The 27,632-nt window shown below is 29.1% G+C and overlaps 3 protein-coding genes across 6 annotated transcripts; 2 read left to right on the top strand and 1 right to left on the bottom strand.

Annotated features, from left to right (window-relative positions):
- Nucleotides 1-2,224: 2,224 nt before the first annotated feature.
- Trp1 (translocation protein 1) lies at nt 2,225-8,905 on the bottom strand. Of its 3 annotated transcripts, XM_088181283.1 has the most exons (7): nt 8,630-8,751; nt 8,516-8,567; nt 4,296-4,428; nt 3,783-4,227; nt 3,450-3,636; nt 3,145-3,299; nt 2,225-3,058 (listed from the first exon to the last, which is right to left on the bottom strand). In XM_088181283.1, exons 2-7 carry the CDS (start codon nt 8,546-8,548, stop codon nt 2,920-2,922), a joined length of 1,092 nt encoding a protein of 363 aa, XP_088037409.1. In that variant the 5' UTR covers nt 8,549-8,567; nt 8,630-8,751; the 3' UTR covers nt 2,225-2,919. The 3 variants fall into 3 exon arrangements, with proteins under 3 accessions (XP_088037409.1, XP_088037407.1, XP_088037408.1); XM_088181281.1 differs by lacking the exons at nt 8,516-8,567; nt 8,630-8,751 and adding an exon at nt 8,806-8,905; XM_088181282.1 differs by having other exon boundaries at nt 8,516-8,659.
- Nucleotides 8,906-11,384: 2,479 nt separating this feature from the next.
- Nucleotides 11,385-20,450, top strand: LOC148238061 (uncharacterized). The gene is made up of 20 exons (XM_088181379.1): nt 11,385-11,482; nt 11,552-11,588; nt 13,388-13,596; nt 13,662-13,791; nt 14,152-14,364; nt 14,434-14,621; nt 14,681-14,805; nt 15,452-15,546; nt 15,614-15,740; nt 15,810-16,076; nt 16,412-16,579; nt 16,807-16,972; nt 17,035-17,164; nt 17,233-17,445; nt 19,030-19,220; nt 19,286-19,422; nt 19,499-19,593; nt 19,657-19,783; nt 19,843-20,109; nt 20,173-20,450. The coding sequence occupies exons 3-20, from the start codon at nt 13,415-13,417 to the stop codon at nt 20,346-20,348; spliced, it is 2,997 nt and encodes a 998-aa protein (XP_088037505.1). The 5' UTR covers nt 11,385-11,482; nt 11,552-11,588; nt 13,388-13,414; the 3' UTR covers nt 20,349-20,450.
- Nucleotides 20,451-21,892: 1,442 nt separating this feature from the next.
- LOC148238060 (cytochrome P450 6j1-like) lies at nt 21,893-26,664 on the top strand. 2 transcript variants are annotated; one of them, XM_088181272.1, is made up of 10 exons: nt 21,893-21,934; nt 22,357-22,573; nt 22,970-23,099; nt 23,635-23,847; nt 23,910-24,097; nt 24,159-24,289; nt 25,786-25,880; nt 25,949-26,075; nt 26,140-26,406; nt 26,468-26,664. In XM_088181272.1, the coding sequence occupies exons 2-10, from the start codon at nt 22,392-22,394 to the stop codon at nt 26,641-26,643; spliced, it is 1,509 nt and encodes a 502-aa protein (XP_088037398.1). In that variant the 5' UTR covers nt 21,893-21,934; nt 22,357-22,391; the 3' UTR covers nt 26,644-26,664. The 2 variants fall into 2 exon arrangements, with proteins under 2 accessions (XP_088037398.1, XP_088037399.1); XM_088181273.1 differs by lacking the exon at nt 21,893-21,934 and having other exon boundaries at nt 22,362-22,573.
- Nucleotides 26,665-27,632: the final 968 nt, after the last annotated feature.

Below are 27,632 nucleotides of genomic sequence, written 5' to 3'. Positions count from 1 at the left end.
AGTACATTTTATAATTTGACAAATTTTTTTTTTATTGAATCCGTGTGAAGTCGCGCCAATACGATTTTATTGCTTTTGACGTAGATTTTTGACTTCTGAGTAGTGATAATTGTTTTTGCGCGCTCCTATTGACCAAAATTTGGTTTGAATATACTTTGACAAACACTCCTATTTCAGAAATCCATAGTAATATTGGTAAGGATAGCTGTCATATTTTTAAAACATAGTGTAATATCCAAGTGCAGACAAACTATGGAACAATATGCAAGATGCAACATCTGTCTGTACTTCTTTCGCTTATTTTCCCTTGAGAGAAATATTTAGGACTTATGGTTTTAGAACTTTCATATTATGTTAGGTTTGGGTTTGAACAAAAAAAGGAGATTTAACTACTGTAAAATAGAGTATTATAAATATTTTAGAGTGGCATATCATTTCACTAACGCCTATCAGTTAAGTTATTTTTTCGCTAGTAGAAATATATATATATACTGGTAAAAATGTATTTTAACTACACTAGTGAAAATGTAACTTCACTGAAAAATACACATTCACTGTAACATTTATACATCGCATGTAAATAAATAATGATAATTACGTAAATGTTACAATTATTATTTTGGCGACAGGTGGCAATTAGACAGACTAAGCCATTGCAGTAGTATTTTATTTAAGATTTAAATTTACATGCTATTTACATAAATGAGTGAGTGTATGGTGCGTGGGGCCCGCACAGGCCGTACGAGCCCGCCTAGTCGCCAAGAGAAAGTGTGTGCGTTACGCCAGTGTCGCCAAATTTTAGCCATAATAAAACTTAAATAAATATATTGTATATAAATAGACCCCCACACTATGTATGAAAAAGTTGTAATCGTAATTTTTATAGCACCTGCCAGATAAATTATATTTTCATTGGTAAAAATATATGTCTACCAATGAAAATGTATTCCGATATATGTATCATCACTGAAATTATATATTTAAAAAAATATTTTCGGGATAGATTTTTTTAGTGATAACTCGAAAATTTTTGGTTTAGAATCAGGGACTTCATTTCTGCTTTTTCAAAAAAACACAAATATCTTTAAATTTGTGTTTTTCTTTTTAAAAGTTCAGAAACTGAAGTTGGATCGCCTTTATTATAGTTTGCTCTATTTTTCCATAGTAGCTATAATGTGATGCATAATTAGTTGCATTGTAATATTATATACATTGTTATTATTCAGCATGTACAATGTATTGCAAAAATCTATCGTACAACTGAAGGACTACTCTCGATTTAAATAAAACATTTGTGTAATTAATCCACGCAACGTAATAGACATATAATAGGGCACAGTATAATAAATATATGACAATTGATTTGTCAACATCAACTTCAAGATTCGGAATTTAATGCTTTTAAAATATATTGTCTAAGTATTGAGTTGAATTAAAAGCAGTAACTTAATTTATTTAAAATAAATATATATATGTAAATGTAAAAACAAAACTTTTTAAATTGAGAACCATGGATAACAATTTACACATCTAAGTTTTGAGCGGCTGGTACAGATTGGTAAAAAAATTGTTTACAAAATCCTTCGATGGATTAACATATTTTGCGAAGAACTTCAGTAATTTAACAATTCTAGGTAAAATGGTAAGGTTAAGGTCCTAGTTACCGTAATATATTGATAGAAGTAATAAAATACTGGAAATTTTATCAAGTCATTTAAAATGGCTTCAAAAAATAGAAAATATATTAGACATGTAGAACTATTTTGGGCATGACGTACATGCCTTTGAATTTCTAAAGCAGGAGTGGCCAACCCGCGACCCGTGGGCCACATGCGGCCCTGCAGTATTCATCACACTTTTACAAAATATATTTATTTTATAATGGCCAATACACTAGACAATTTTTCACTCCAAAAAAATGTCTATGGGATATATAATTTCATATGTGGCCCACGGAGTTATAATGCATTTCCAAAGTGGCCCGCAAGATCATTTGGGTTGGCTGTTCTAAAGGTACATCACAAATTTTAATTTTATTGAAAACTATTATCAAATAAACATCTAATGTTACAAATTTCGATTTGCTTCATGATACTAGTAGAATTGTATCTAGTGCAATAATTTAATAATATAAAATAATAAAAACATATATGTTTGTATAATTCTGAGATAATTTAAAAAAAAATTTAACTACAGTCTGTACATTTAATTAAAATACAAAATGTAATACTTTCAAAAACGTTTATTAAAAAAAAACTACATAACCATCTTTTATACATCGTACATTTATGAATATCCGATAATTTTACTTTCACAATTTTTTTAATATTGAAGAATTACAATATAACACCATATATTTATATGTATCGATAATATTCTCCTGTGCAATAAATTTTACAAAAATTGTAATTTAATAAAAGCGGTAGTATATTTTGTTTAAAAAATGCTAAAAAATGAATTTATACTCAAACCGATAAAATAAATGCTTGTGTGGAATTTTTCCAAATACGTATGAAGATACAAGTCATAAAGCACCAATTACACATATCGAATTAAATAAATTAACATTGACCTATTACATTATTAATCATAAAAAATACAAGAAAAGCAAAAGCACCCGCAAATAATATATCAGTAGTGCGAGTGCATCATCACGAATATATGATATAATAGTGATTTATATTCACTAACATCAAACACCGAGCTAATCTCAAAACTCTACAATATTTTTGATTTTTTCAAATACAAATAAAAATAAATTAAATCAATTGTTAGTCAAAGCAATAAAAACTATAAATAGTATATCTATTAAAATATCAACAATATATCTTGTTAGCGCAGTTAGATGATGATGCACTCGACAATATCTTAACTTTAAATTTATCTACTGGAAATTCATAAACACGCATTTTCGAAATATTATGAGGTTTCGTAGTCTACGGGATCCACCATTTCAAAGTCTTTTCCAGTTGACGACCGTTGGCTACTCTCCGATTCGCTCTCCGTGTTATCGGGTTGAGGTTGAGCCGAATCTTCACTTTGTGCTTGTTTTTCCTCACTAAAACACATATATGTAAAATTATAATCCATAGAACTTTATTTGTTCATTACTTTTAAATCACTAAACGTAAATAGAATATTTACCCATCGCCTTCCTTTTGAGATTCCGATTTTCCGTCAGATTTTTCATCAATCAGCGGTTCAGCTTCGGCCTCATCATCGGAATATTTCTCCTTTTTCTTTTTCTTCTTGCCTTTTTCTGTTAAGCTTGCCTTTGAGTCTTTTCCTCTATATTCATACTAAAATGGAAGAAAATATAATTATCTATACTGCAATCCTTCCGTTTGTCTCAAGAATGTTTGTTAAAATAATTATTATGAATATATAAATCGTACGGAAGTTAGTTATATAAACATTTTAGTCGTAAGACAAAATAAAATTATAATTACATGATAGAGAGGCCAGAACGAAGCGAAGAATCCTACATCTTCTGTTAAATTTGGCAAGAGCCATAGATGATGTCTAGAAAGCGTGAGTATCCAAACCAAGCAGAAGACTATCACACGCAGTGTAGTTAAAGCTATAATTAACACGAGGAATCCAGCAGCAGCAACGCTCAAGAAATAAACTCCTTTTCTGAAATTTAATAACCATCATTAGTTAACTTTATATTGATCCATAAAGGAAAGCTAGAGATACAATATTATTACAATGTTACTATTCCAATTAAGCTACAGTATCTCAAGTTTTCCTAATGCACATTAGTAATTTAAATTAGTCACCTCACTCCTGGGGGCCAAAGTGGAAACATACATACACCGATTGCGCCTAAAACTAACAAAGCCCCAATAATCCAATAATAAAACGGAATAGGATCGTATATCCAGACGTAAGCCTCCGGTCCGTCGATAAACACTTGATCCATGTGCATGTCTAAGCGAATTTTGCGCTTTCTCTTCTGCTCTTTTTCTTTGGTTTCAGTTTTGCCCTCGCCCTGGCTCTCGACCGAATCTTCTTTTTTCTTCGTATCGTCCTTCTTTTCGACGTCTTTCTTTTTACTGCGCCCTTTCAACTCCTGCTCGGTAACCGGCACTTTCTTGGCTCTGTGGAAAAATTTGTGAACCAGCATCTCGTGAAGGAACTCGGTGATGTCGGTGCGCTCGACGAACAGCGGCGGATCGCTTTTAGCCCATTGAGACGTTAAAAGTGCGTCCACGGCTTTTGAACCTAGAAATTATATATTTTTAAAATAAAAATTTATAGTGTCGTTTTATTCGAGTGGCTCTGTGACTAACCGGTGAAGTACTGCACGTGGTGATTTAGGCATTTTGTCTTTTTTGTCGGAACATTGGCACGCAGCCATTTAGCTATTGCATACTCCTCTTTTGATGCTTTATTCGACTTTTCATCGTTAGGACTAGAAAATTCCTGAAAAAGATAATATATTAAATAAGTGATTATAATTTTTTAAATAAAAATATTGTATTATTTAGTATTTTATTTGATTATTTTAAATGTGTAAAAATGCGGCGATTGATAATATTTTTTAATATGTGAATTTTTGATACTTAGCACATAAAAACAACTTGGTAGGAAATGTATTATAAAACGAATTAAAAATAAAGCAAAATTATTGAATTTTCAGAAGATGAAAACAAATTCTCATATTATCCCTTAAAGAAAATCTAAATAAAGTCTCGAATCTATCCCGGAAATATTTTTTAAAATATGTCATTTCAGTGACATATTGGAATACATTTTCACTGGTAGATATATATTTTCACCAGTAAAAATATAATTTATCTGGCAGGTGCTAATAAAATTATATGACTTTAACATATGTAATAATATATACATTTACATACTTCATTATTTATTTACAAGCAATGTATTAACGTTACAGTGAATGTGTATTTTTTAGTGAAGTTATATTTTCACTTGCGAAAATATTATATTACTGATTATATGCTGGTCTAAAATATCTATGAAACTCAAATTGCCAGTTGTGAAACGTCTATTTGTTGTTCAAACGCAAGCTTAATCTAATGAAAGTTTCTGTTCCAACCCAAACCTAACCTAATGAAAGAACTTTCATTATGTCAAGTCCAAAACACAAACAAAGATAGCTCATCTCTCAGGGGAAAATATGCAGTAGAAATTTTACAGACAAATGTCACTCCATAGTTTGTCTGCACTTTGATATTACACTATGTTTTTAAAATATCATAGATAACCTTACCAATATTACTACGGACTTCTGATATGAGTCTTGGTCGAAGTATATTCAAATCGAATTTTGGTCAATAGAAGGGTGCAAAAACAATTATCACTTCTCAGAAGTCGAAAATTCACAGCAAAAGCAATAAAATCATGACGGAAAATAAGATAAGGGCATGTCGAACGCATGCCCTTATCTCTCACTCACTCTTGTCACTTAACGCGAGCGATCGAGAGGGAAAGTATCTCACCGCCTGCGCCTGATATATATTGTGGGTCACTTACAACTGAAAAACTGACAAGACCCAATCTGCAATTTACATCGGAAATCGTTTTGCAATTATATAGCAATTTATTGCAAACAATTCCAGAGGCAAGAAGTTATCACATATGCACCAACCGATTTTATACTAGCCATCCGCTTTCTGATGGATTGCTCAAGTTGAAGACACAAACAGTGACAATTATGACGAATAAAAAACATTTGCCAACAACCATCAAAAAGTCAAAATTAAAACAAGGCGAAATAATAGCATATGGAAGTGATAATGTTATGGCCCTTGTTTGGAAAGATAAGAGAGTATTCATAATGCTAAGCATTTGGCATTCTAACTAATCTCAAATTGTCAAAAGAGTAAGAAGAGGTGGAATAGAAAAAGACATTGTTAAACCAGAAGTATTCTTAAATTATACAAAATATATGGGACCTGTCGATAAAGCAGACCACTATATTCCTTCATACTGTTCCCTAAGGAAAACATTGAAATAATAGTGTAAGCTCTTTTTTTGGGGCTTAGAAGTTGCGGTTGTAAATGCATACATTTTATATAAAGATAATAAGATAAAATACAACGAGAAACAGACGAGACATTTTCAATTTTTCAATAGGCTAATTATCCAGCTTGTTGAAAGTTACAGAAAAGGCTTAGAAACAAGAAGAGAAAGACATTTAGTTGATCCATAACAATGATTAAAGCAGGTCAATCTACATATAATAATTCCTGTGTATAATATAGGGATTGCGTTGTTTGCGGTTACGATAGAAAAGGTGGACAAAGAAAATGAACAATAAATTATTAGTTTATATAAATAGTCAGGTATATTTTTAAAAAGTAAAATACGTCCCATCGAAGGTCAAATAAAATGTTGCAGTTATTGTTATTATTTTATATATTTCTTAAATAAAAAGACAAAACTTTTAATGAGTAGCTGTATGGTACATATTTATTTGTAATTTTATATATTCGAGCTAATAATGCTTAAATAGCATTTTTATATAAAAATAAACAAAGTGATGCATGAAAAAGGGCACTACGTATAATATGTGGGATGTTGATTTATTTTAAATTAAACAAAGAAATATGAACAAATATTATTTTTTAATTTTTCTTACCAACCAACTCATCAGTGTAAAACAATTGAAAATAATCAATAGGTTGTATACAGTTTGCGGGAACTTGCGGCCCAGGACATTTATCATTTGGTGGCAAATATTGGTATTTATAAAGCACACTGTCATTACTAGTTATTATTGTCAAATTTTCTGATGTGGTCGATTAGTTTGAGGTACCGTTTCTTCGTCGCTATTATTTAAATTGCCCGTACTCCATCTTCGAATCACGGCAACAGGCCTAATTTCGACGTCACTTTCTTCACTATCATCATTAGAAGATGAAAAATCAAACATGAAATCCTCCCCATCACTATCATTACAAAACATAATATATCACAATCACTATATTTAAAAAATAATTTCACAATAAAAAATAAAAAAAATAAATCAATTAAAACAAAATTACAATCACTATATAGTCTTACTTAGACACAAATTACAGACACCCGAGACACTGTCGAAAACACAATAGGCAATAAAATCTTCACTGACACATGTCTACCAAAGGACAATTGCCAACTTTTGCCTTCGGAAGAAAGCTACGGCACATCTGCCTTTAAATTTAGTCATCAAAAAAATTCCGACTTATCGCAATAAATGAGCACTTCCCAGCTTGATTCAGGTAAAAATTATATTTTTTTGATAAGATATGCTTCTTGAAGCTGATGTCTACATAACTGCAAAACCCCCATCCAAAACATGCATAGGAAATACCCAAAAATCGACATTATATTATATTTTATTAATTGAAATGGTGCGCATGACACACCATCCGAGTAATATAAAGCCAATCACCTTACGAGCGCAAAGGGTTATTGTAAAATATTTTTTTCTACTTAAAAATTGTTGAGAAATGTTTGAAGAATACGGTGGGTGAGAAAGGAGTTCCTAAAAAAATCCATTGATTTTTTCTATCGTCTTCTCGGATAAACGAGGACGAGCACTGTCTTGGTATTACCCTTCTTTAATTTATAAGGAAAGTTTTAACGAATTCGCTGAGCATACTGTGTCTGTTGTAACTGCCTACAATCCAATAACTCCGAATAATAACCTTCATATGAATAATATTATCTTATTGTGGTGTAATCTTGTTCTTGGGGGCTGATTAGCATCCAGCCACTGCCTTTTACTGTAACAATTCAACTGAAAAAATCTTTGTTCTAGAATTATTAATTATTAGCATATCAAGCTTCGCTGCGCGAGATACCCATATTCTGCAAATTAACACCTTTCCTAAATTTTTAAATGTCTGTAAACAGACATAGGCGACACGTTGAGCTTTTATGCTAACTTCTGTATCGTTAATCTAAGACCTGCTTTGACGGTAGCCATAATATCATCAATAACAACCTGCGTTACGTAGATATTCAATGGCAAAATTCCCAGAACATTATTTTTAGAACCAGATTTTACCAAGTTGAAACTCATAAAACATAATATAGCTTAACTGAGATTATTTTATCTCCACTGCACTAAAAATATCGAAACCAAAAATATCCCGTTAATGAATAGCATCATTGATACGACTACTGTTACGCCAAAGAATAGTGAAATTATCGTTAATTTATAAAAGTTACATTTTTGATACGTGGGTATAAACTTTTCCGTTTTACTTATCAAAGTTTCTGTGCCTTGTGTGTTTCATTCAAAAAAGTAGGTTGCTACTTACCGACTGTCATTTGTACTTGTGATGTTAAATTGTAATTTCGGTTCTCTTTGTTATTTATACAGCAGGAATAATGCTAATGTATAATATACAATTGTTAGATTTTTCTTAAACTATGTATGTGAACATATGGTAAAATGACGAAATTAAATAAAATTTCCGTTTCTCTAACTATAAGTTATTGTTTTAAGACAATTACATGGTAATAAGGCACGATTGCATTATTTGAAGATGTATACCTGAAAAGTCCTGGCTTGGTCTAACAAAGACATAATCCACCGCCAGCGTAAACTGAGTTATAACGAATGTGTCATTCATGCACGTAATTAATAGCGTTATAATGCATTCATTACCATAGGCTTTTACGATCCGAATCATTACCGAAACAGACCGTAACCGGCCACGTACGATCGTCAACGTCAAAACACCAGGTTACCGTTAGACAAAAGCCGCGACGCAATAGAACGGTATCGCAGCTGTGTTCGATGAAAGGAAGTCGATCAAGGGGGTGGTTAAGAAAAATATTTACCTCTTTGCGCTTGCGACCTCGGCGCTTGTCCGCCATGGCTGTCAAACGAACCCCGAGGATCCAGACGACAGCTGCTAGGTCGAAACACCACGACGTGTGTACATGGACGTAACTGATCAATTTCTGACCATGTCCAATTTACAATTATTCTAAAAATATTTAGAAAAATGTCAATAAAGATTCATCACTTATCACTTATCATGGGCCGGTACTTTTCATAAATCTGCAAAATTTCAAATCTCATAACAAAATCAAATTTTTTTTTTTGAAACTGTAAGAGTAATGGTTTCATTTGGATTTTTGCTCCACAAAGCGACAAAAACAAATTATAGAAGCAGCTTTTGATATCAAAATACAGTTGCTTACATTTAACTAATTTCGATAGAATAGTAAAATAAAACTATATATACATTTTTAATTAATAAAAAAAAGCTATGGTTCATATTTTTTTTAACAGGTTGTAAAAGGTTTTGCGTTTAAAATAAGTTAAAAGCCGCTGCTTTAAATTATAGCAAGATAATCTGCAAAATAGACCAGTGGTATAGTAGGTGACTAATACCCGAAAGACCTGGGTTCGAATCGCATATGAAACTAAGTAGATATATAGCAATTGTAAGCTGAAATAATATTTTATATTTAATAAAATAAATGCCACTGAATTACAGACTAATTTTAGTCTGATGTACCGCTATTTAGTAATAAATGTTTATTGTGTTTACATAGTTGTAACACATTTGGATAACGCACATTATGTTATAAAATATAGATGATTTTTTTGTTCCATTTGCTATTACGGCAGTTGTATAAGGCAAATATTAATACCTGAAAGACTTGGATTCGAATCTCATATAGTTCTAGTGTTTTTTTAATTTACTATCATGTCTGGGAGATCTGAATTAGTAATTGATATATAATTATAACTCCGATTGATCATCACAGATTAGGTTTTTCTAAAATTTCCTAATCTCACAGATGAATAATTATAATAAATATTAAACTAGATCGTGCATTGTGACTGATTTACTCTTTGTCTTTGGTTTTAGTCTGGTGTCTCACTATTCACCTTTAGGTGTTGATTGTGTTTAAACAGTTGAACGCATTGAGCTAACACCTGCTTTGTAACTATGGGAAGTTTAGAATAAATAAATTCTTTCGCAAGTGCACATTGCACGTAATTTATAATGCATTACATAATTACGAGAACTTTTAGCAATCTTTGTCAACTATATTAATGAAATCTGTAATGCGGTTATATTTAAAAAAATACAACCATTAGAAGTATTAACCACTTCCATCTACAGGTCGATCCAAATCAAGTTTCTTAGTTGGCAGCACTGTAAATCAGACACCTATTAATAATCACGGGTGTTCAAAGTGTCAAATGTTGTTTTGCACCAACACATTTACGAAATGGATCGCTTAACCACCGCTCAACGCGTTATAATTGTTCAATTGTTCTACAGAAATAACAATTCTGTACGAACTGTGTATAAAATATACGGAAAGATTATGCTAGATTTCATCGTCTTACCGAGCGAACAATTCGCAACGTAGTAAAAAATATAATATAGTAAAAGCATTGCAGATAGAGTGAGGCATGTACATTATCATAGCGTCTAATTGTCAATTAGTCGATATCTGCAGCTTTTGAGCTTTTTTATGGCTCCCTTTGCCGCATTTTTCATCTGGACTTAAAACTTAAAACCACCCCCCACAGTTTTAACCGAAGTGCTCTGAAGAGACAATATCATATAAGCACCGCAAGTTCGACCGAATGTCTAAGTTCTCCTTACTGTTTTCTTCGATTATATATTTATAGTACACTACTAATTCTTAGTCGTCTATTAGAAGTATTACCTTGCAGTTTTACCCCCTTTTTCGTGAAACAATCCTAAGGAATTGAGAGGAGCTATGGGCGAAAAAACTTTTGGCGTTTGGACCATGATAACGTACCAGCTCACAATTTATTTTTGCTAAAAACAACACATTCGTGATGCCGCAGCCACTGTTTGGCCACTAAAATGTTCTGTTCTTAAAATAAAGAGGACATTGAAAGGACAACATTTAATAACCATAGATGAGATAAAGGCTAAATTGCTAAATGTATGAAATAGTGCATTCCACAAATATTTTGCGGATTTTAAGAAGTGTGTATGTGTCTAATAAGGATATTATCAACATAGATGAAATATTGTCGTAATTTTTTGAATTCACTTCGAATAACTAATAATACATTTTCTTAGGCAATTTCTCGCTTTAGCAGCAAATTCTATCGGATCATGGCAAATTCAATACAGAATTTGATTCTATAAAAGAAATTTCTTTCTCAAAAAAATAGAAAAATAAAGAAAAACATATAAAGCAAGGTGCTCCATCCTGCATACATACATATATTTTACCATTTGTTCTAACTCCAATATATCCTTATAAATATGTATGTATATCATTGACTTAAGATTAAATATGAAATATAAAAATAAAATACGAAAATAATTACTTTATTATTATATTATATATTTTGCGATATAACTTTTTATTGTTTTAATCATGAAGAAGAGGGGGGGGGGTTTTGTAATTCATTTTTTTACTACAGCTTTCCAATAGTTATTATATTCGCATCGATACTGATGTACATATTATATACATAAAAAAATCAGAATTATACATTGAGATACTAGTAAATATAAATATATATAGTAGATTAGCGATTAGTATCTAATTATTAAAAAACGGTTTACTTTTTTAGTTTGTTAAAATTTAATTTACAATTCACGTAAATAATAGTAAGTATGATAACATTGTTTTATTATTATATATTATAGTACTAATGTTATATCTGAATGCATGGAGTTTTAATATTTGGATTTTTATTTGATAATAACTATGAATAATTATTAAAAATAATATTTATATAAATCTGTATTACTTGTGTCAATTGTGTACTGTATAATATTGAAGAAAGTAGGTGTAAAAATCATTTAATGTTACATAACCCTTTATATTACTGAATCTTATATGAGCATAACTTATAAATTATTAGTACAAATATTTTCATCAATTTCGTGGAAAGCATAAAATCAAAAATTAAAAAAATTCTCGTTAAAAATTAATCAGTGTTTAAGGAAAAATCATCGTAATTCTTGTAGTAAATTTATCCCTGGATTTTGAGTAATTTTAGTAATTATTTAAGGATGATTTATATCAAATGCTGTGTTTTTAATAAATGGTTAGTTATAATTTGACCTGATATTTTAATGGAAAACAGTAAAATACGTTACTAGATATTTTGCCTTAATTTATATTTACAAGATACTCTTAATGAAAAATTGTAAAATATCACACCTAATCCTTCGAATAGTATCAAGAAGTATGTATTATATATAATAATAGAACCAATTATTTTTAGTTAATTAGAAATTTTGCTTTAGATGCCTTTATGAAGAAATAAGCAATAATTTAACTTTGTCAATTACATAAGCAATAAAAAGTAAAAATGTATATAGTGGTAATATATTCTAAAAATAGATAACCCAACTTCTTTTAAATAATTTATCATTTATTTTTATAGATGTTTTTCTATCTGAAAAATAGATTTTTAGTAAATTAAATAAATTATCAACAAAAGTATTTTCTATATACATAGGTTAAACTACAATTAACATTATCAGTATATAAACGTCGTAGATAGTAAATTTACGTAAATTAATGAATTGTTCAAAATAGTCAATTAAATAATTCTTTCAAATAATTTAGGAATAATATTATAATAATATAAATATATATTATAGAAATATTTAAAAATTAAAAAACCTGATCTAGAAAGTGGGCGATTGATATACAGTAGTTTACAATATTTAAAAGATATATTATTACAATGAATTTTATTGGCTTAAATCAAAGGTTATCAATAGTATTGGCGACACAAATATCAATAGTATTGGCGACACAAATATTATCTTTCTAATACATTAAAAAATAAAACAATACTTTTTTATATAAAGATATAAGAAATCAAAGGTTATCGATAGTTTTTCTGATTAAAATATTTTTAAGAAAGTTTATCTTAATATCTTTCCATAATAAATTAAATTTAATGAGGATAAAAATTATTTTATTACGAATAAAACAGTAGAAATAAAATGTCTTTATTTCCTTGCAAATTCACTTTAAGAAATAAAAATAAGCGAGCTCAAAACTTGATGTTTCAATTAACACAAAATGTCCCCGAAAATTTAAGACTTAAGTAGAACTTTCATAGAAATACTCCCTTGATTTTCTGGAGAGATGCTAATAAATTAGATATCATGATTCATTAGAGAAACCTGTCAAAATGTTCAGATTCGTAATTATAAAAAATATATTTTACTTTATTAGTAATACAAAAATAAGTAGATATTAAAATAAACATATATTTTATTAATGAATTTATATTTTTAATTTAATTATCATGCATGTATGCACTTATGTAAAACAATATTTTGCATTATTTATTAGGTTAATGTTAAAATTTATTTATTTATATAACTAAAATCTAGGCTAATTAATTAGATAAAATGAATGCGTTTGCAAACAATAATTTCAGTAGTCCAGTGCAGGGAGATGGTAAAACATGTTGTCGTTAATTATTTTGGTATTATTGGCCACGGTGCTTTACTTTTATCTAACTTGGAATAATGGATATTGGAAAGAAAGGGGTGTACCTCACGATGAACCAACTTTACTATTTGGAAGTTTTAAGGAGGTCATTTTCCAACCGAAACACTATGGACTTATGTACCACGATATGTACAGGTACAAATGCTAATTAGAGTGTTATAAAATATTGTAAATACTACATAATATATATTATTCTTCAGGAAATATAAACAATATCCATATTGTGGATATTTCAAGCTAACCACACCTGGAGTGATTATAAATGATTTGGATTTGATGAAAAAAATCATGCTAAAAGACTTCGCTCATTTTGCAGATAATGATTTGCAGGTTTGTCATATGTCGTATTTGTCGTTTGACAGGAAAAAAGCATGCAGCTTTACATTTATAATCAACGATTGGAAAACGTGGTTATTCTTTTTGTGTTCCATATAAATAGTGTCTCAGAATCGAACAATGATAGTCGAATACTGTAAAAACATATTTATTTTATATTTTACTGTAAATTACTATTCATTAAGGAAGCTTAAACAAATTTAACTCCCTTGAGTATGGATCTGTAAAATGAGTCATACATCATAAATTTTCTAGTTGATAAAGTCTAGTAACTATAATAATAAATAAGTCAAACAACTTTTATGACAAGAAGAAACAATGTGAGGTTTATAGTTTTTGTTTTCTTACTCATAGATTAACACTTCTTTGGACACATTATGGAGCAAAAATCCATTCATCGACACCGGTGAAACTTGGAAAAAAACTCGAAGTGCCTGGACTTATAGTTTGACTACAAGCAAAATTAAAGCGATGTTCGAATTCATCTTAAAAAAATGCGATAGTATGATGGAATATATTGATGAGCACAACAGAAATAGCGATCATCAGGCACTAGAAGGAAAAGATGTAAGAATTAATAAATATAATGTAGAAGAGTTATACTCAAAAATAAATTCAATGACATAATTCTTTTAGTTATTCACAAAACTATTTAACGATAATATTGTTGGAACTATTTTCGGTATACAAGTAGACTCGTTCAAGAATCCGAACAATCCCTTTTACAAAATAAGCAAGAATTTATTCTGTCCTAACTTTTGGGAAGCTTTCATGACTCTGTTGATATTAATAGCGCCGAAAGTTGGAAAAATTCTCAGATTAAGGTATTTATTAATCATATTTTAGTATAGAAAATTTATAACGAGAATTTTTTTTTTATTAGATTTATTCCTAAGCAAATGGTAAATGATTTGATGGAATTGGGAAAGAGTATCAAAAAGATCAAGGAGCAACAGGGATTTAATAGCAATAGTCCGATGGATGCAATATTATTACAAAACGACAAAGGTATGTTAGCAATATAGCGTAAAGTAAATAATATTAATCAATATTCATAATTACATTTATAGATTAAAGGTATTTATCAATTAAACAGATCTTTTTAAATATTATGTAACTAGTTCTTAATTTATGTTTATAGTAAATTTTAGTGGCATATTTATCATACATATATATACTCTGCATATCTCATTTTCAATGATGATAAGTTATAGTTAAAAGTAATTGTAATAATTCTGATAATATAAAATATAATTTGTTATCGACGAGAAATACGTATGTTTAATTAATATGAATAGAATTCCATTATAATTGTAGTAACTTCACTTTTTTATGAAAATTACTTAATAAAGCCACACGACTCTCACCATTCTAAAACATATGTTTAAAAATCAGATCCCTAAATTAGGAAGTAATTTAAAAAAATAATTATTGTCATTGAAAACAACACTACATGGTGGTAATTTACTCATTTTATTTGCAGAAATATTAAATAAAAATTTCACCGTAAAATACTAAATAAGAACTGAGAATTGTGATTAAGATGCTGTATGTGTTTGTATGCGTTCATTGCCACTAAAAGTTTAATTTAAAAACACAATAATATTATATTTATATAAATATTTTTAAGCATTTTCCATAAAATTTTATACAGAAATAACTGAAGAAGAAATAGCTTCCATAGTTCTAGGATTTCTATTAGATGGATCTGAGACAAGCTCTGGAGTGGCAGGATATATCATGCTAGCGGTATGACGAACAAATAACAATAATATTTTTTTTAATAATACTTATAAATAGGTATGTACATATGCAGTTAGCTGAACACCCTGATGTTCAACAAAGACTGCGATCAGAAATTGACGAAGCTTATGAAAATAAGAGCGGAAAGATAACATATGATGTAGTTCATCAACTGCCATATTTGGACATGATTTTTTCTGGTTAGTGTTTATAGATTGAATAATATTTTTATACACTTTATTATATATGCATATGCTTTTTTTATACAGAAACTCTTCGCTTGAATCCTCCTCTGCTATCTTTCCACCGAATTTGCACGAAACCATACGATCTACCGCCAATTCACCCAGGAGATAAACCAGTACAAATACCCGTCGGTATGACAGTTGTAATTCCGGTATATGGACTCCATCATGATGCAGAATATTTTCCGGAACCTCAAAAATTTGACCCGGAAAGATTCAATTCAGAAAACAAACCCAATATTAAAAAGTTTTCGTACTTGCCGTTTGGAGATGGACCAAGAATATGCTTAGGTGAAACATACTTAAGATTAATTGATATTTTAAATTGCCTTCTTTTTTCGTTGTTCAAGTGGTCGTTATGGTGACTAATGTGGTTGGAGCCTATCACAATAAGATTTTATTTAGTTTAATTCAAATTAATTACCAACCACAAAAGGATATTTCTTAATTTAATAAAGAATAATTAACTCTAAAGAATATTTTTAATATAGTGTTAGTTAATATCATAGCTATAAATAACTTTATATTTAGGTGATTTTAAAATACTAAATAATAATCTGGTCTGAGTTCCTTATATATTTTTAATTGTATTAGATATGTTATTTATATATTAATGTTGATTTTAGGTTCGCGCTTGGCAATGAACAATATTAAAATAAGCGTAGTATCACTAATTAGGAACTACGAAGTGAGAATGTCAGATAAAATGACGGGAAAAGCACTAGATATATATCCAAACATTCTAGTAATGAGGAATTCTATTGGTTTATGGGTGACGTTTCATAGAAGACATTAAACATGACAAAAATAAGCAAAAGATTTTTTCCGGAATATCTAATATAAATAAGTATTAAAAAATTGGTTGGTCAATAAAATAATTATTATCTTCTTTATCGTTATTATTTTTCTTATCATTATTTCACCTTTATTTTTACGTTACTCTTTCTTATCTTCATTTCATAATTAAACACTATACACACAAGTCGCGTATATTATTATTAAAAAATGTATCCAATCCTCTTATGTATCACTTTGGGAATATTTACATATATTTATCTAAAATGGAACATGGACTATTGGAAGAAAAGGAAAGTTCATTTTGAAAAGCCTGTATTTTTTCTGGGAAATTTTAAGGATGTGTTAACAGGACATACTCACATCTGGATGAAATACGTCGATTTGTATAGGTAATATGATATTTGATACTCGACATACAATTGTCTAAAAATTCATTTTTTCCATATATTAGAAAATTCCAAGATGCACCATACATTGGATATTACAAGTTGCATCAACCAGCGATTATAATCAGGGATCCGGATTTGGTGAGAGATGTGCTTATCAAAGATTTCGATAGCTTTGCTGATAACGATTTTTTGGTTCGTATTACATATTTTTATGGAGAATTTGCATTTTTGCTATTATAAATAATGTTAACGTGTTTTAGGTCAATGAAAAGATCGATCATATCTGGGCCGCAAATGCTTTCATCCAAACTGGTGAAGAATGGTCGAAAACTAGGAAAATTTGGACTCATACTACAACTACTTCCAGAATTAAAGGATTGTTTGATACTGTATTGAAGAAGAGTGATATTATGGTGGAACGCATTAAGGAACATTTCAGAGATAATCCTGATGTGCCATTGGAACCTAGAGAAGTATTTATAATATATATACATATATATTATTTTTCATCTGAAATTTTAAAACATAAATAATTTTTATTATTAATTGAAAAAAAAACTTAGATGAGAATGTACATTATTTATTAGGATTTATAATATAAGTATATGTGGCATACATTGATAATCTATGTAAGTTATATTCTTTATCATATAAGCATAAATTCAATGTAAATAAGCATAACGTTTATGTGATTTTAAAAGGATGATCTTTTCCTATAAGTTATTTTTTTAAATTTTTTATGTTAATTTAATTATTATGAAAAAAAATATTAGTAGTCGTAGTACACGTAGTCTTGAAATCGTATCGAAGATCGAGTTGAATTCTTAGATTTCGGGTTACTGTTTCAGCTGGTCAGACATTAGGTCAAACGATTGAAGTGAAAAGTGGCTGATTTTTTAAGATTTTAGGGGTGGGTTTAATCGATTTGGAGTAGTTCCACATGGTGCGGATTTGGCTAAACAATTATTTATTTCAGGTCGGAAGCGAAGTAGTAGTTCTGGATAAAGTTTCCTAAGAAAGTGACTTCGTACGGTCGTGTTCTGGGGTATATACTCTTCAACTAGGGGGAAAGTCTATCTTGATGATTCGAGAACTAATATTTTTTGTCAAATCAAGCTGCTGTTAGACTGTAATCGTGAAAAATTCGAACGTCGTATTTTTATGTAATGTATAATCCGGGCTCTAGTACCTGTTTTAGAGTACTTTTTTTCAAATTACTCCGGCCCTAATCAATTGTCAATAGTTTTGTGCTTTTAAAAATAGTAATATATAGCGTTTAATGAAGGTACGATCTGATACGCAATATATTTGCATGCACAGCACGATAGGCGCATACCTGATATAAGTCGGTGACTAATACCTGAAAGACTTGGGTTCGAATCCCATTTTTAAATTTCTATCGTGTCTGGGCTAGCAATATTATGATTTATTAAAAATTATACTTCCGACCAATCATCACAGATTAGGTTTTCCTTAGATTTTCATAAAATCACGGATGAACATCGTTATGAATAAATAAAATATTTTTTAATTAGGTTGCTCATAGTGGCATATATTATTTGTCAGCTATGATTATAGTTTATAATCAGGAAATTTATGTCCCTGATTACATTATTTTGTGGCGGATGTCAGGTAGCGGTAATGACGTTTCAGTGTTGCCCGTATAAATAAAATGACTGTCAACGGTTTGAAACCCTATGACTGGCAATTCTATTAGTAACGCCCTATAAAAGCGGATAAAAAAACAACGTAAAATATATAGTCACATGTCCCACATTTTGATTTTAGTCAAGCATTCTACTACTTAATTAGTAATTCTTACCCTGTTACAACGTATTGGGCTAACGTACGTCATATTGCAACAAAACATTTACAATAAATAAACGCCGACGAGAAGAAAATCCAAGTGACATTAATAAATTATTTTTATAAAATCCGTTTAGCAAGTTCTACACGATTAATTTATTCACAGCGGTTAAGGGTGGTCCTGACAATATAATCATTATTTTTTAATAAAAAAGTATGTATAGCATAAAAAAGTATTTTTTATATTTCAGATGTCTGCAAAATTCTTCACAGATTCAGTAGTGGATGGAATATTTGGAGTTAAAAACTTAGACACCTTCAAAAATCCCAAAAACAAATACTTCAACATTAGTACGTCCATATTTGAGTCATCTTACTACGCTTGTCTTGTGACTTTCACTTTTATGGTTATACCATGGGTTGGAAAACTGTTAAGATTTAGGTATGTAGTGAAATATGTAAATCCTTTAAATACATATACTATTTTTAAATACTGTATTATTACAGATTCGTTACTCAAGAAATGGAAGACAATTTGATGTCAGTCGCCAGGGATGTATTGGAAATTAGAAAGAATAACGGTTTCAATAAGAACAATTCTTTAGATGTAGTTTTAATAAATAAAATAAGAAAAGAAGGAGAAGGTCTGTGATAATCATTATTATTAAATAGTGGTAACAAATATATTTATTTTCATAGCCTTAAACATAAAAATTCTAGCTATAACAGATTTAGAAATGGCGCGAGCCCTTTTTGGATTCTTATTAGATGCAACTGAGACATCTTCAGGAATAGCAGGATTTCTTTTACACACTGTAAGTTTTATTCTTTATTCCTTTAATATAAAATATATAAATCTTACTGTGTTTAAATCATAGTTAGCTACGTACCCAGACGTTCAAGAAAAAGTAAGACAAGAAATAAAAAAGACTTATGAAGAACATGAAAATTTGACTTACGATGTTGTTCGTCATAATATGCCTTATTTAGAAATGGTTCTTTGCGGTAAGTTTCTTATTCTTGTAAAAATAATTAAATATGATGTAATTAATATATTATTATAGAAACGTTGAGGCATCATCCACCATTGTTAGGCTTACAAAGAATCTGCACAAAGCCATATACATTGAGACCTCCATGTCCAGGAGCAGATCCAGTAAAAGTGCCCAAAGGTATGAGCGTCATTGTTCCTGTATATGCCCTACATATGGATCCAAAATATTATCCAGAGCCTGAAAAATTCATTCCTGAAAGATATAGCGAAGAAAACAAGGAACATCATAGAAAATACACTTACATGCCATTCGGCGAAGGCCCAAGGATATGTCTTGGTAAAATATTCTATAAATATATTTAATCTGATAAAGTTATTAATCTAAAATATTATATTTTAGGAACAAAAATGGCGGTTAATAATTTGAAAATTATGACTATTGCGTTGGTGAAGAACTTCGATATCAAATTAGCACCGCATATGGTCGGTAAACCAATTGTGACCGACCCATATGTTCTTCCTAAAAGAAACTTAGGAGATTTATGGGTAACTTTTCATGAGAGAAACTCTGATTAATTATTAGTTATTCACTAAATCCATATCATAGTTTAACTTTATAATGTGTATTATATAAAACAATGATTATATTGTTTAAATAAAATACATTACAATACCTAATACCATTATGAGTTCAATTTCAATCAATTTATGCTTATTCGATATTAATCGAGGTGACCTGGATCACACGTGCCCGGATGACTTGAACAAATTCAACGATTTGCAATCACTCTCAATTGTATCGTGTCATGTTAGAGTTGTGCCACAGTTGATAGCGAGCACCTCGAGTCTCAACAAGCCAGAACTGAAAAAATCTTCAGAACTTATTTATTAAAACGATCACATGTTCAAGTCCAGTTATATTATTACAGTATTACGATTATAAATATGGATGTATGTATAATATTGTATAATTCATGTGATAAGCTCTTAGTGGTCAATATATATATATAACCGTTTATCACCATTGAACAATACATGTTCAAGACAAAGACTTGAACAGTACGATGACATAGATTTTATTAATTCACGTAAAAGAAACATGCATTTATGGATAACAGAAGCGTTCTTTGGTCGAAAAAAATCGCTCACTGTGCAGAAAAGTTGTTCAAAATAACTAGGACACACACTCGTTTGAACAGCGTTCCATATATAAAGATTACAAACTCGCTTCGATCTGTCTGGACTCTTCCGCATTCGACCTCGCCGCCCGACACTGACACCTTATTTTTATTAATTGTGCAATAAAAATACATTTAGAAAAAGTAAAATCAAACACAATATTATTATATTTATAAAATAAAAATAAAATATAAATAAAATTATTTTATTATTTTTACATATAAATAAAATATTTAAATTATTAATAAATATATTTAGATAAATTTAAAACCTATAAATAATATTTTTTTGCAACTTCATGATTTAGGTCTTTATTATATTGAAATCGCAAATCAAGCTTTTTACTTACAGATAAATTTTAGATTAAATACTTATATGAAATTAAAATATCTACAGTTTATAAAATAAAATAAACAATTTTGCATTTTTATACTAATATAAATGCATAGAAGTGAGTAATGTGATTAAAAATATATTTTAATTGTATTATTGAATATTTATTAAAAAAAAGTTGAATATTTATTTTATGATAAGTAAAATAAATAATGAATATTTATTTTATGATAAAACAATTATATTATAAGATAAAAAAATTATAAGAAATTGGAGTTTAATACACAGCTTTATTCGTAATAAACAATCATACTATATAACACAAAGATCTCTTAAAAAACTTTATAAAAATAAATAATTTTATGTTATGTATGTTAAAAATATTGTAGATAGGTTCCCATGTTATTGACCCATCGAGTTGTACAATTATTGTGTTAATAATATTTTTAAAAGATAAGCTATATTTGTATAAAAATATCAGAAAACTAAACAGTATATTAACTTAATCTTTTTTATCAGTATTGTTGTCGTAAAAAAATGATAAAATTACTAATGACTACGCAGAATTAATTGTAAATCTTATTGATTATTATTTATTTAATATATAACAGAAGTACATGTTGAACTGAATAGATCAACGTCATTCAAAGGTCATTATTGTTCCATTATATTTTGATAAAAAGGTCATTTCGACACGCAGATAAGATTCGAGTTTAGGCTTGGAATGTAAACAAAACAATGTTTCTGTATTTTTAAAGTAGGTAGTTCAAAGAATAAATATTTATTTTAAAAATCTGCCTATTGATTTTTAAAGATCAAATAAGCAGATTCACTAAAAGTTTGATAAAATTTCAGTTAAATTGCAGCATAAATTATACCTGCTGAATAGTATTTGCAAAATTATAAAAAAAAATGCATAAAAATTTAAGAAAAATCAAAAGAAATTTAAATCAACTAGAAGTGATCTACTGATTCACGTTTACTAAATATCATAGAAATTTTATTAATATAAAATAACTAATTAGTTTATTTTAATAATAAAAACTTTATTAGTCCAACTACTCCATTTCAGTCGATCATTCCACATTACTTTGTTATTGCTTCATTATGTTACACGTGCTGTTGGTACCAATACTGGCAATAGTAGCATATTATTATTTAACATGGAAAAGTAACTATTGGGAAAAGAGAAATGTGCCCTTCAAGAAACCATTGTTTCTCTTCGGAAACCTCATGGATTCTATAATCGGACCCAAGCACATAGGAGTTCTATATTCTGAATTGTATAGGTAAATGTAACTGTTATTAATATAAATTTTAATATTAATTATTTTAAAACCAATATTGTTTTAACTCATTAATCAAATGTAAAAAATATTAGTAAAACCTCGTGATTTAAAATATATATATATATATAAAAAATATAATAATGATATGCAATTGCCTAATGCGTTACAACAAGGTAACAATAAACACCACATGATTAAATAATATAATTAATTATTCGGGATAAGACTTAACCCAAATATTTTATATAATATATATATAACATTAATATATGTTTTAGTTTTTACTTAAATTTGTTGGGACAATAAAAACAAAAGAAGAAAAAAAACAAAACGTGTATTCTCAATGTTAAATAAACTCGTTTTCTTCTTGTCTATACATTGTTTTGTTTTTTACAGAAAATTTAAGGGCTATCCGTATTTTGGATTCTTTAAACTCAATGAACCAGCAATTATAATAAGAGACCCAGAGCTAGTCAAGAAAATAATTGTGGAAAATTTTTTGAGTTTCCCTGATAATGATTTTCGAGTAAGTATTTACATACTATAATATTCATAGCTACTACTAATATAATAGATATGTCATAGTATTTAAACCCAAAGCAATTGCAGATAGTGTAACATTGCAATAATATAGCATGATTTAATTAAATAAATATATATATATATATATATATATATATATATATATATATATATATATATATATATATATATATATATATATATATATATATATATATATATATATATATATATATATATATATATATATATATATATATATATATATATATATATAATATTATACATCGATAAGAAATAATATTATAAGTGCGTTTCCATTGCTTGCTCCGAATTAAAGATTGAGGCTTGAGTGATTTTATACTATCAAAACTCAAACGAGAGTAGTCCTTAAACACGTTTTCATGAAGGTTTCTTAAACGTCCACTTAAGTATGGCGATCTCTATTTCTGGAAGTACTGTTGTTATTATGTTATAGATGTATATACATATATTACACTTAAATAATAATACATTTTAAAAGTATTTATTAATTTTAGATAAACAATGATCTCGATCGAATTTGGGCATTGAATCCGTTTATCCAAACTGGTGAAATATGGAAGAAAAGTCGAGCTGCCTGGTCACACAGCATGACCACAAGCAAAATCAAAGGCATGTACGAGTGCATGGAAGTAAAATGCGAAGTTATGGTGGACTTTATAAAAGCTCACATCAAAGCTCATCCTGAAGAACCTCTGGAGCCAAGAGAAGTACAGAATATAAAGTTTTAAGGATTTGAGTGTTACCAAACAATATATATATACAATTTCAGTTAGCAGTTAAGTTCTTTACGGACGTTATAGTTGGATCTATCATTGGTATCGATATTAACTCATTCAAGAATCCGAGTAATCCCTATAACAATATAACTAAATCGCTCTTTACGTCTTCGTTTTTCAATGGAATAGTTCGCATAACTATTCTCGTGGTGCCTTGGCTTGGAAGGATATTAAAATTTAGGTGAGTGTATTTAATTTACATTAAAAGAGAGAGAAGATTGTAACTTTTATATTTATAATAGATTTGTGCCTAAGCATACGGATGGCGAGTTGATGGTGTTGGCCAAAGAAATTCTAGAGAACAGAAGGACTAAGGGCTTCGACAAGAAGAATCCTATGGATGCTCTCATTTTGCATGGCGAAAAAAAAGAGGGTTAGTCAAATTCGTATAAAGCAATAGTGTATTATAAAATATAACTATAACAATCGGTTTTATCATCATAAATTAGATAATACGTCATAGTTGTCTGGAATTAACTTTTAATGACAAACATTTGATTATTTAGTATGATATACATATATCAGAATGCAATTCTTAAGATATGGTAGGCAAATATAACCTGTAGAAAGCTAGAACAACAAAATAATTGACTAAGAAACTGTTTTTAAGAATTCTCAAGTTTCTTTTGAACACGCAGACTTTTGAAAGCCATAAACTACTACAATATAAAAACTCTTTTAACCATTTTTTATAAGCTTCGCACTATATATTACATATAATTTATCATTATTAAATGGTGGCCCACAAATAGCCACCTGGACACCTTACGCTTTTACCAAGCAATGTAATGGAGCGGAGCTAAACCATAACGCTATTGGTCATAAATTATCCTCTTTTCAGTTCTCTTCCATTCATCTAAGATGAATCTAAGGTCCAGTAAAAAATATGTCACACTTCTTCACATAACTTACTCTCGGATAAGCGTCATATTTATTTGCACTCGTTCACTCGAAGCCCCAGGACACGCCAATTTGATTTAAAGAACCAGAGACCAGAGAGACTCCACTTTATAACTGTGATGCAAGTGTATGTATATGTATTATTAATCTAATTATACATAGTTTTCTATAAATAGTAGCGTATGCACTCTTAATAAATTGTAGCCTTCTTTTGAGCATGTATCAATAGAAGGCTACCATTTTTTTAGTATGATTATACTAAAAAAATTAAGAAATTCTGTCTCTCAGTTACATTGATTTATTATATTTTTTTTAATAATTACATATGAGTGTCATAAATTTGAAGTTAAAACGACGTGTTCAATATTTTGATTAGGCAGGGTATAATCAAATTAGGATAGTTGTGCTGGGCTCATTACATTTTTATCAGGGTCTAACAATGCAACTCCTTACACTTAAAGCATCCAAATCGTATTTATATATTAGGAGAGGTGCTGTAGTTGCGAAAAGTAGAAGTTAAAAGTATAAAAAGAAATCGTACTTATGCAAAGAGCAGGGTATTGAAGAATTTGTATGTTCTCTCTCTCTCTTGTTTAGTGAAGAAGTACATAACAACTTTTTTATATATACTCTCACAATTAGGTCATATATAACCTCCCCCCCTCCGCCTATCTAAGGAAGCAGTATTACTTCCGAGTGGCAATCTATTAACGAAACCATTATGGTTACTTCCCGATGGGCATAAAAATCACAAATAAGAATAATGTTTGTTGATAAAGACATTGTTTCGACGAGAACAATACATTGTTTATTGGTCACAGGCGGTTATAAAAGTTTTATTTAACCTGATTAATGTTTATGGTTTTCAAGTCTGTATTGGTCATTGCTTACGTGTGGGTCATGGTAGTTAAAATATGACGATTTCTAACAAGGGTTTGTTTGTTGAATTATTTTATTATTATTTTTTAGAGGTATCAGTGCTGGACATGGCTGGAATACTATTTGGTTTCTTATTAGATGGAACCGAAACTTCTTCGGGTGCAGCTGGCTATATGTTAACATTGGTTAGTTATTGATTATTTGCATTAATTATTAACATTATGGTGAAGTAATGATAGATTTAAAACTTCAGTTAGCAAAAAATCCTGATATTCAAAACAAATTAAGGGACGAAATAGACAAAGCAGCTGAAGCAAATGGAGGAATACTGACGTACGATGTAATACACGAATTGCCATATTTAGACATGGTTTTGTCTGGTAAGTGCTTAAACAATTTATAATGGAATCATTTAAATCGAATTTTGATTAACGCGATTTTTAGAAACTCTAAGAATGTATCCGCCGCTAATGACCACGCAAAGAATATGCAGAAAACCTTACAAACTACCACCGATTCACCCCGGCGACGATCCAGTTGAAGTTCCCGTTGGAATGACTCTCATTATTTCGCAATATTCCTTGCAAAATGATCCAGAATACTTTCCGAATCCAGAGAAGTTCGATCCTGAAAGATTCAGCAAGGAAAATAAGCAACATATTCCTAAGTGTACCTATATGCCATTCGGTGAAGGACCGAGATCTTGTTTAGGTAAAGAAATAGTTTATGAAATTCATAATAAATAATTTATTTATATATTGTACAATTTCAGGTACCCGTTTGGCATTAAATCAAACAAAAACTGGCATGGCAGCTTTGATTAGAAATTTTGAAGTGAAAATACCTCCTAAATTTGAGGGAAAACCCATGAAACTCGATCCTAACATAATTATTTTAAGAAACCTCGGTGGATTGTGGCTTACGTTCTATAATAGGAAACTTAAATAAAATACTATATAACTATATAAATTTTTGTTATTTTTATGCCTTTATTTGTTTATTTATAGCAACCAGCTTGACTGCTTCATGCTTGTTAAGGATCAATTGTAATTCATCAATTAATATGACCTCGACTCTTGAACTCGCTATTATGTATTCTAATTTGATGCACGATAAATAATGTTTGTAATATTTTTTTTATGAATATTACTACTAAAGGGTTGCGGTTCTTTGCATAAAAAATATTGAATAGTAAACGTAATTCATAAATACAAAAATAAATATATATGTATATACTTGCCAAATAACAATTTACAAAAGCTACATAGTATATAAAAACACATGTGTATAAAGACTTCGTATATATGATATAAACCTTCTGGTTAAACAGAAAGAACAGTTTATAATTAATACCTTCCTACAATAAATATAGTTGAATTCGTATTACTGTCTACTGGCAACAACATTTTTAAATTTGTAAAAAAATATGAAACTGGGTTCTATTTTGATTTTCACTAAACTAACTTAGCTCTTTAAGTGCTGAATTCATTTTCATAAAAAATCATGTAATTAATGAATTATAATATACAGTAAAAACTAAATTTAAAGATTTAATTAGATGACTCTCTATTTTTTTATATTAAACTTGAGATAAGAGCCGTATTCGGATTTATTCGTACATACTTAGCACATTACTTTTTACTACCTGAACTTCAGATAATAATAAAAAGTTTTGTCTCGTTTTCTTTTGCTTATTTATGACATTTTATTTTGAATAAAATGAAACGAATACTGCATTATGAATTTCTCATGTAGCCATTAATTAAACCTCTTTAACATCTTTTAGTGTTTTTTTTACATAATTTAAAAAAAAACAGTTTTATATTTTCTGGGTTGTCTTTGTATTGATAAATCGGGTAAATATTATTTCGTAATTAATTATTATTTCCTGCATTTTATAAAAATAAATGTTGAAATGGTATTGTTGCAAATTTCAG

Source organism: Plectrocnemia conspersa, unplaced genomic scaffold (genome assembly GCF_051122295.1).
Source record: "Plectrocnemia conspersa isolate PC_06_02 unplaced genomic scaffold, ASM5112229v1 ptg000002l, whole genome shotgun sequence".
In the NCBI taxonomy this organism is placed as follows: domain Eukaryota; kingdom Metazoa; phylum Arthropoda; class Insecta; order Trichoptera; family Polycentropodidae; genus Plectrocnemia; species Plectrocnemia conspersa.
This window is presented reverse-complemented; position numbering and strand designations above follow the sequence as displayed.

Excerpts from the sequence above, each read along its gene's own strand:
- LOC148238061 (XM_088181379.1), top strand. The coding sequence starts at position 13,415 with ATGTTGTCGTTAATTATTTTGGTATTATTGGCCACGGTGCTTTACTTT. Across the intron at positions 14,622-14,680 it reads GGAAAAATTCTCAGATTAAG|ATTTATTCCTAAGCAAATGG; the intron begins GTATTTATTAAT and ends TTTTTTTATTAG. Across the intron at positions 16,077-16,411 it reads TGGACCAAGAATATGCTTAG|GTTCGCGCTTGGCAATGAAC; the intron begins GTGAAACATACT and ends TGTTGATTTTAG.
- Trp1 (XM_088181281.1), bottom strand. The coding sequence starts at position 8,841 with ATGGCGGACAAGCGCCGAGGTCGCAAGCGCAAAGAG. Across the intron at positions 4,228-4,295 it reads CCACGTGCAGTACTTCACCG|GTTCAAAAGCCGTGGACGCA; the intron begins GTTAGTCACAGA and ends TATAATTTCTAG. Across the intron at positions 3,300-3,449 it reads CGTTCTGGCCTCTCTATCAT|TATGAATATAGAGGAAAAGA; the intron begins GTAATTATAATT and ends CTTCCATTTTAG.
- LOC148238060 (XM_088181272.1), top strand. The coding sequence starts at position 22,392 with ATGTTACACGTGCTGTTGGTACCAATACTGGCAATAGTAGCATATTAT. Across the intron at positions 25,881-25,948 it reads CTGGCTATATGTTAACATTG|TTAGCAAAAAATCCTGATAT; the intron begins GTTAGTTATTGA and ends TTAAAACTTCAG. Across the intron at positions 26,076-26,139 it reads TTTAGACATGGTTTTGTCTG|AAACTCTAAGAATGTATCCG; the intron begins GTAAGTGCTTAA and ends CGCGATTTTTAG.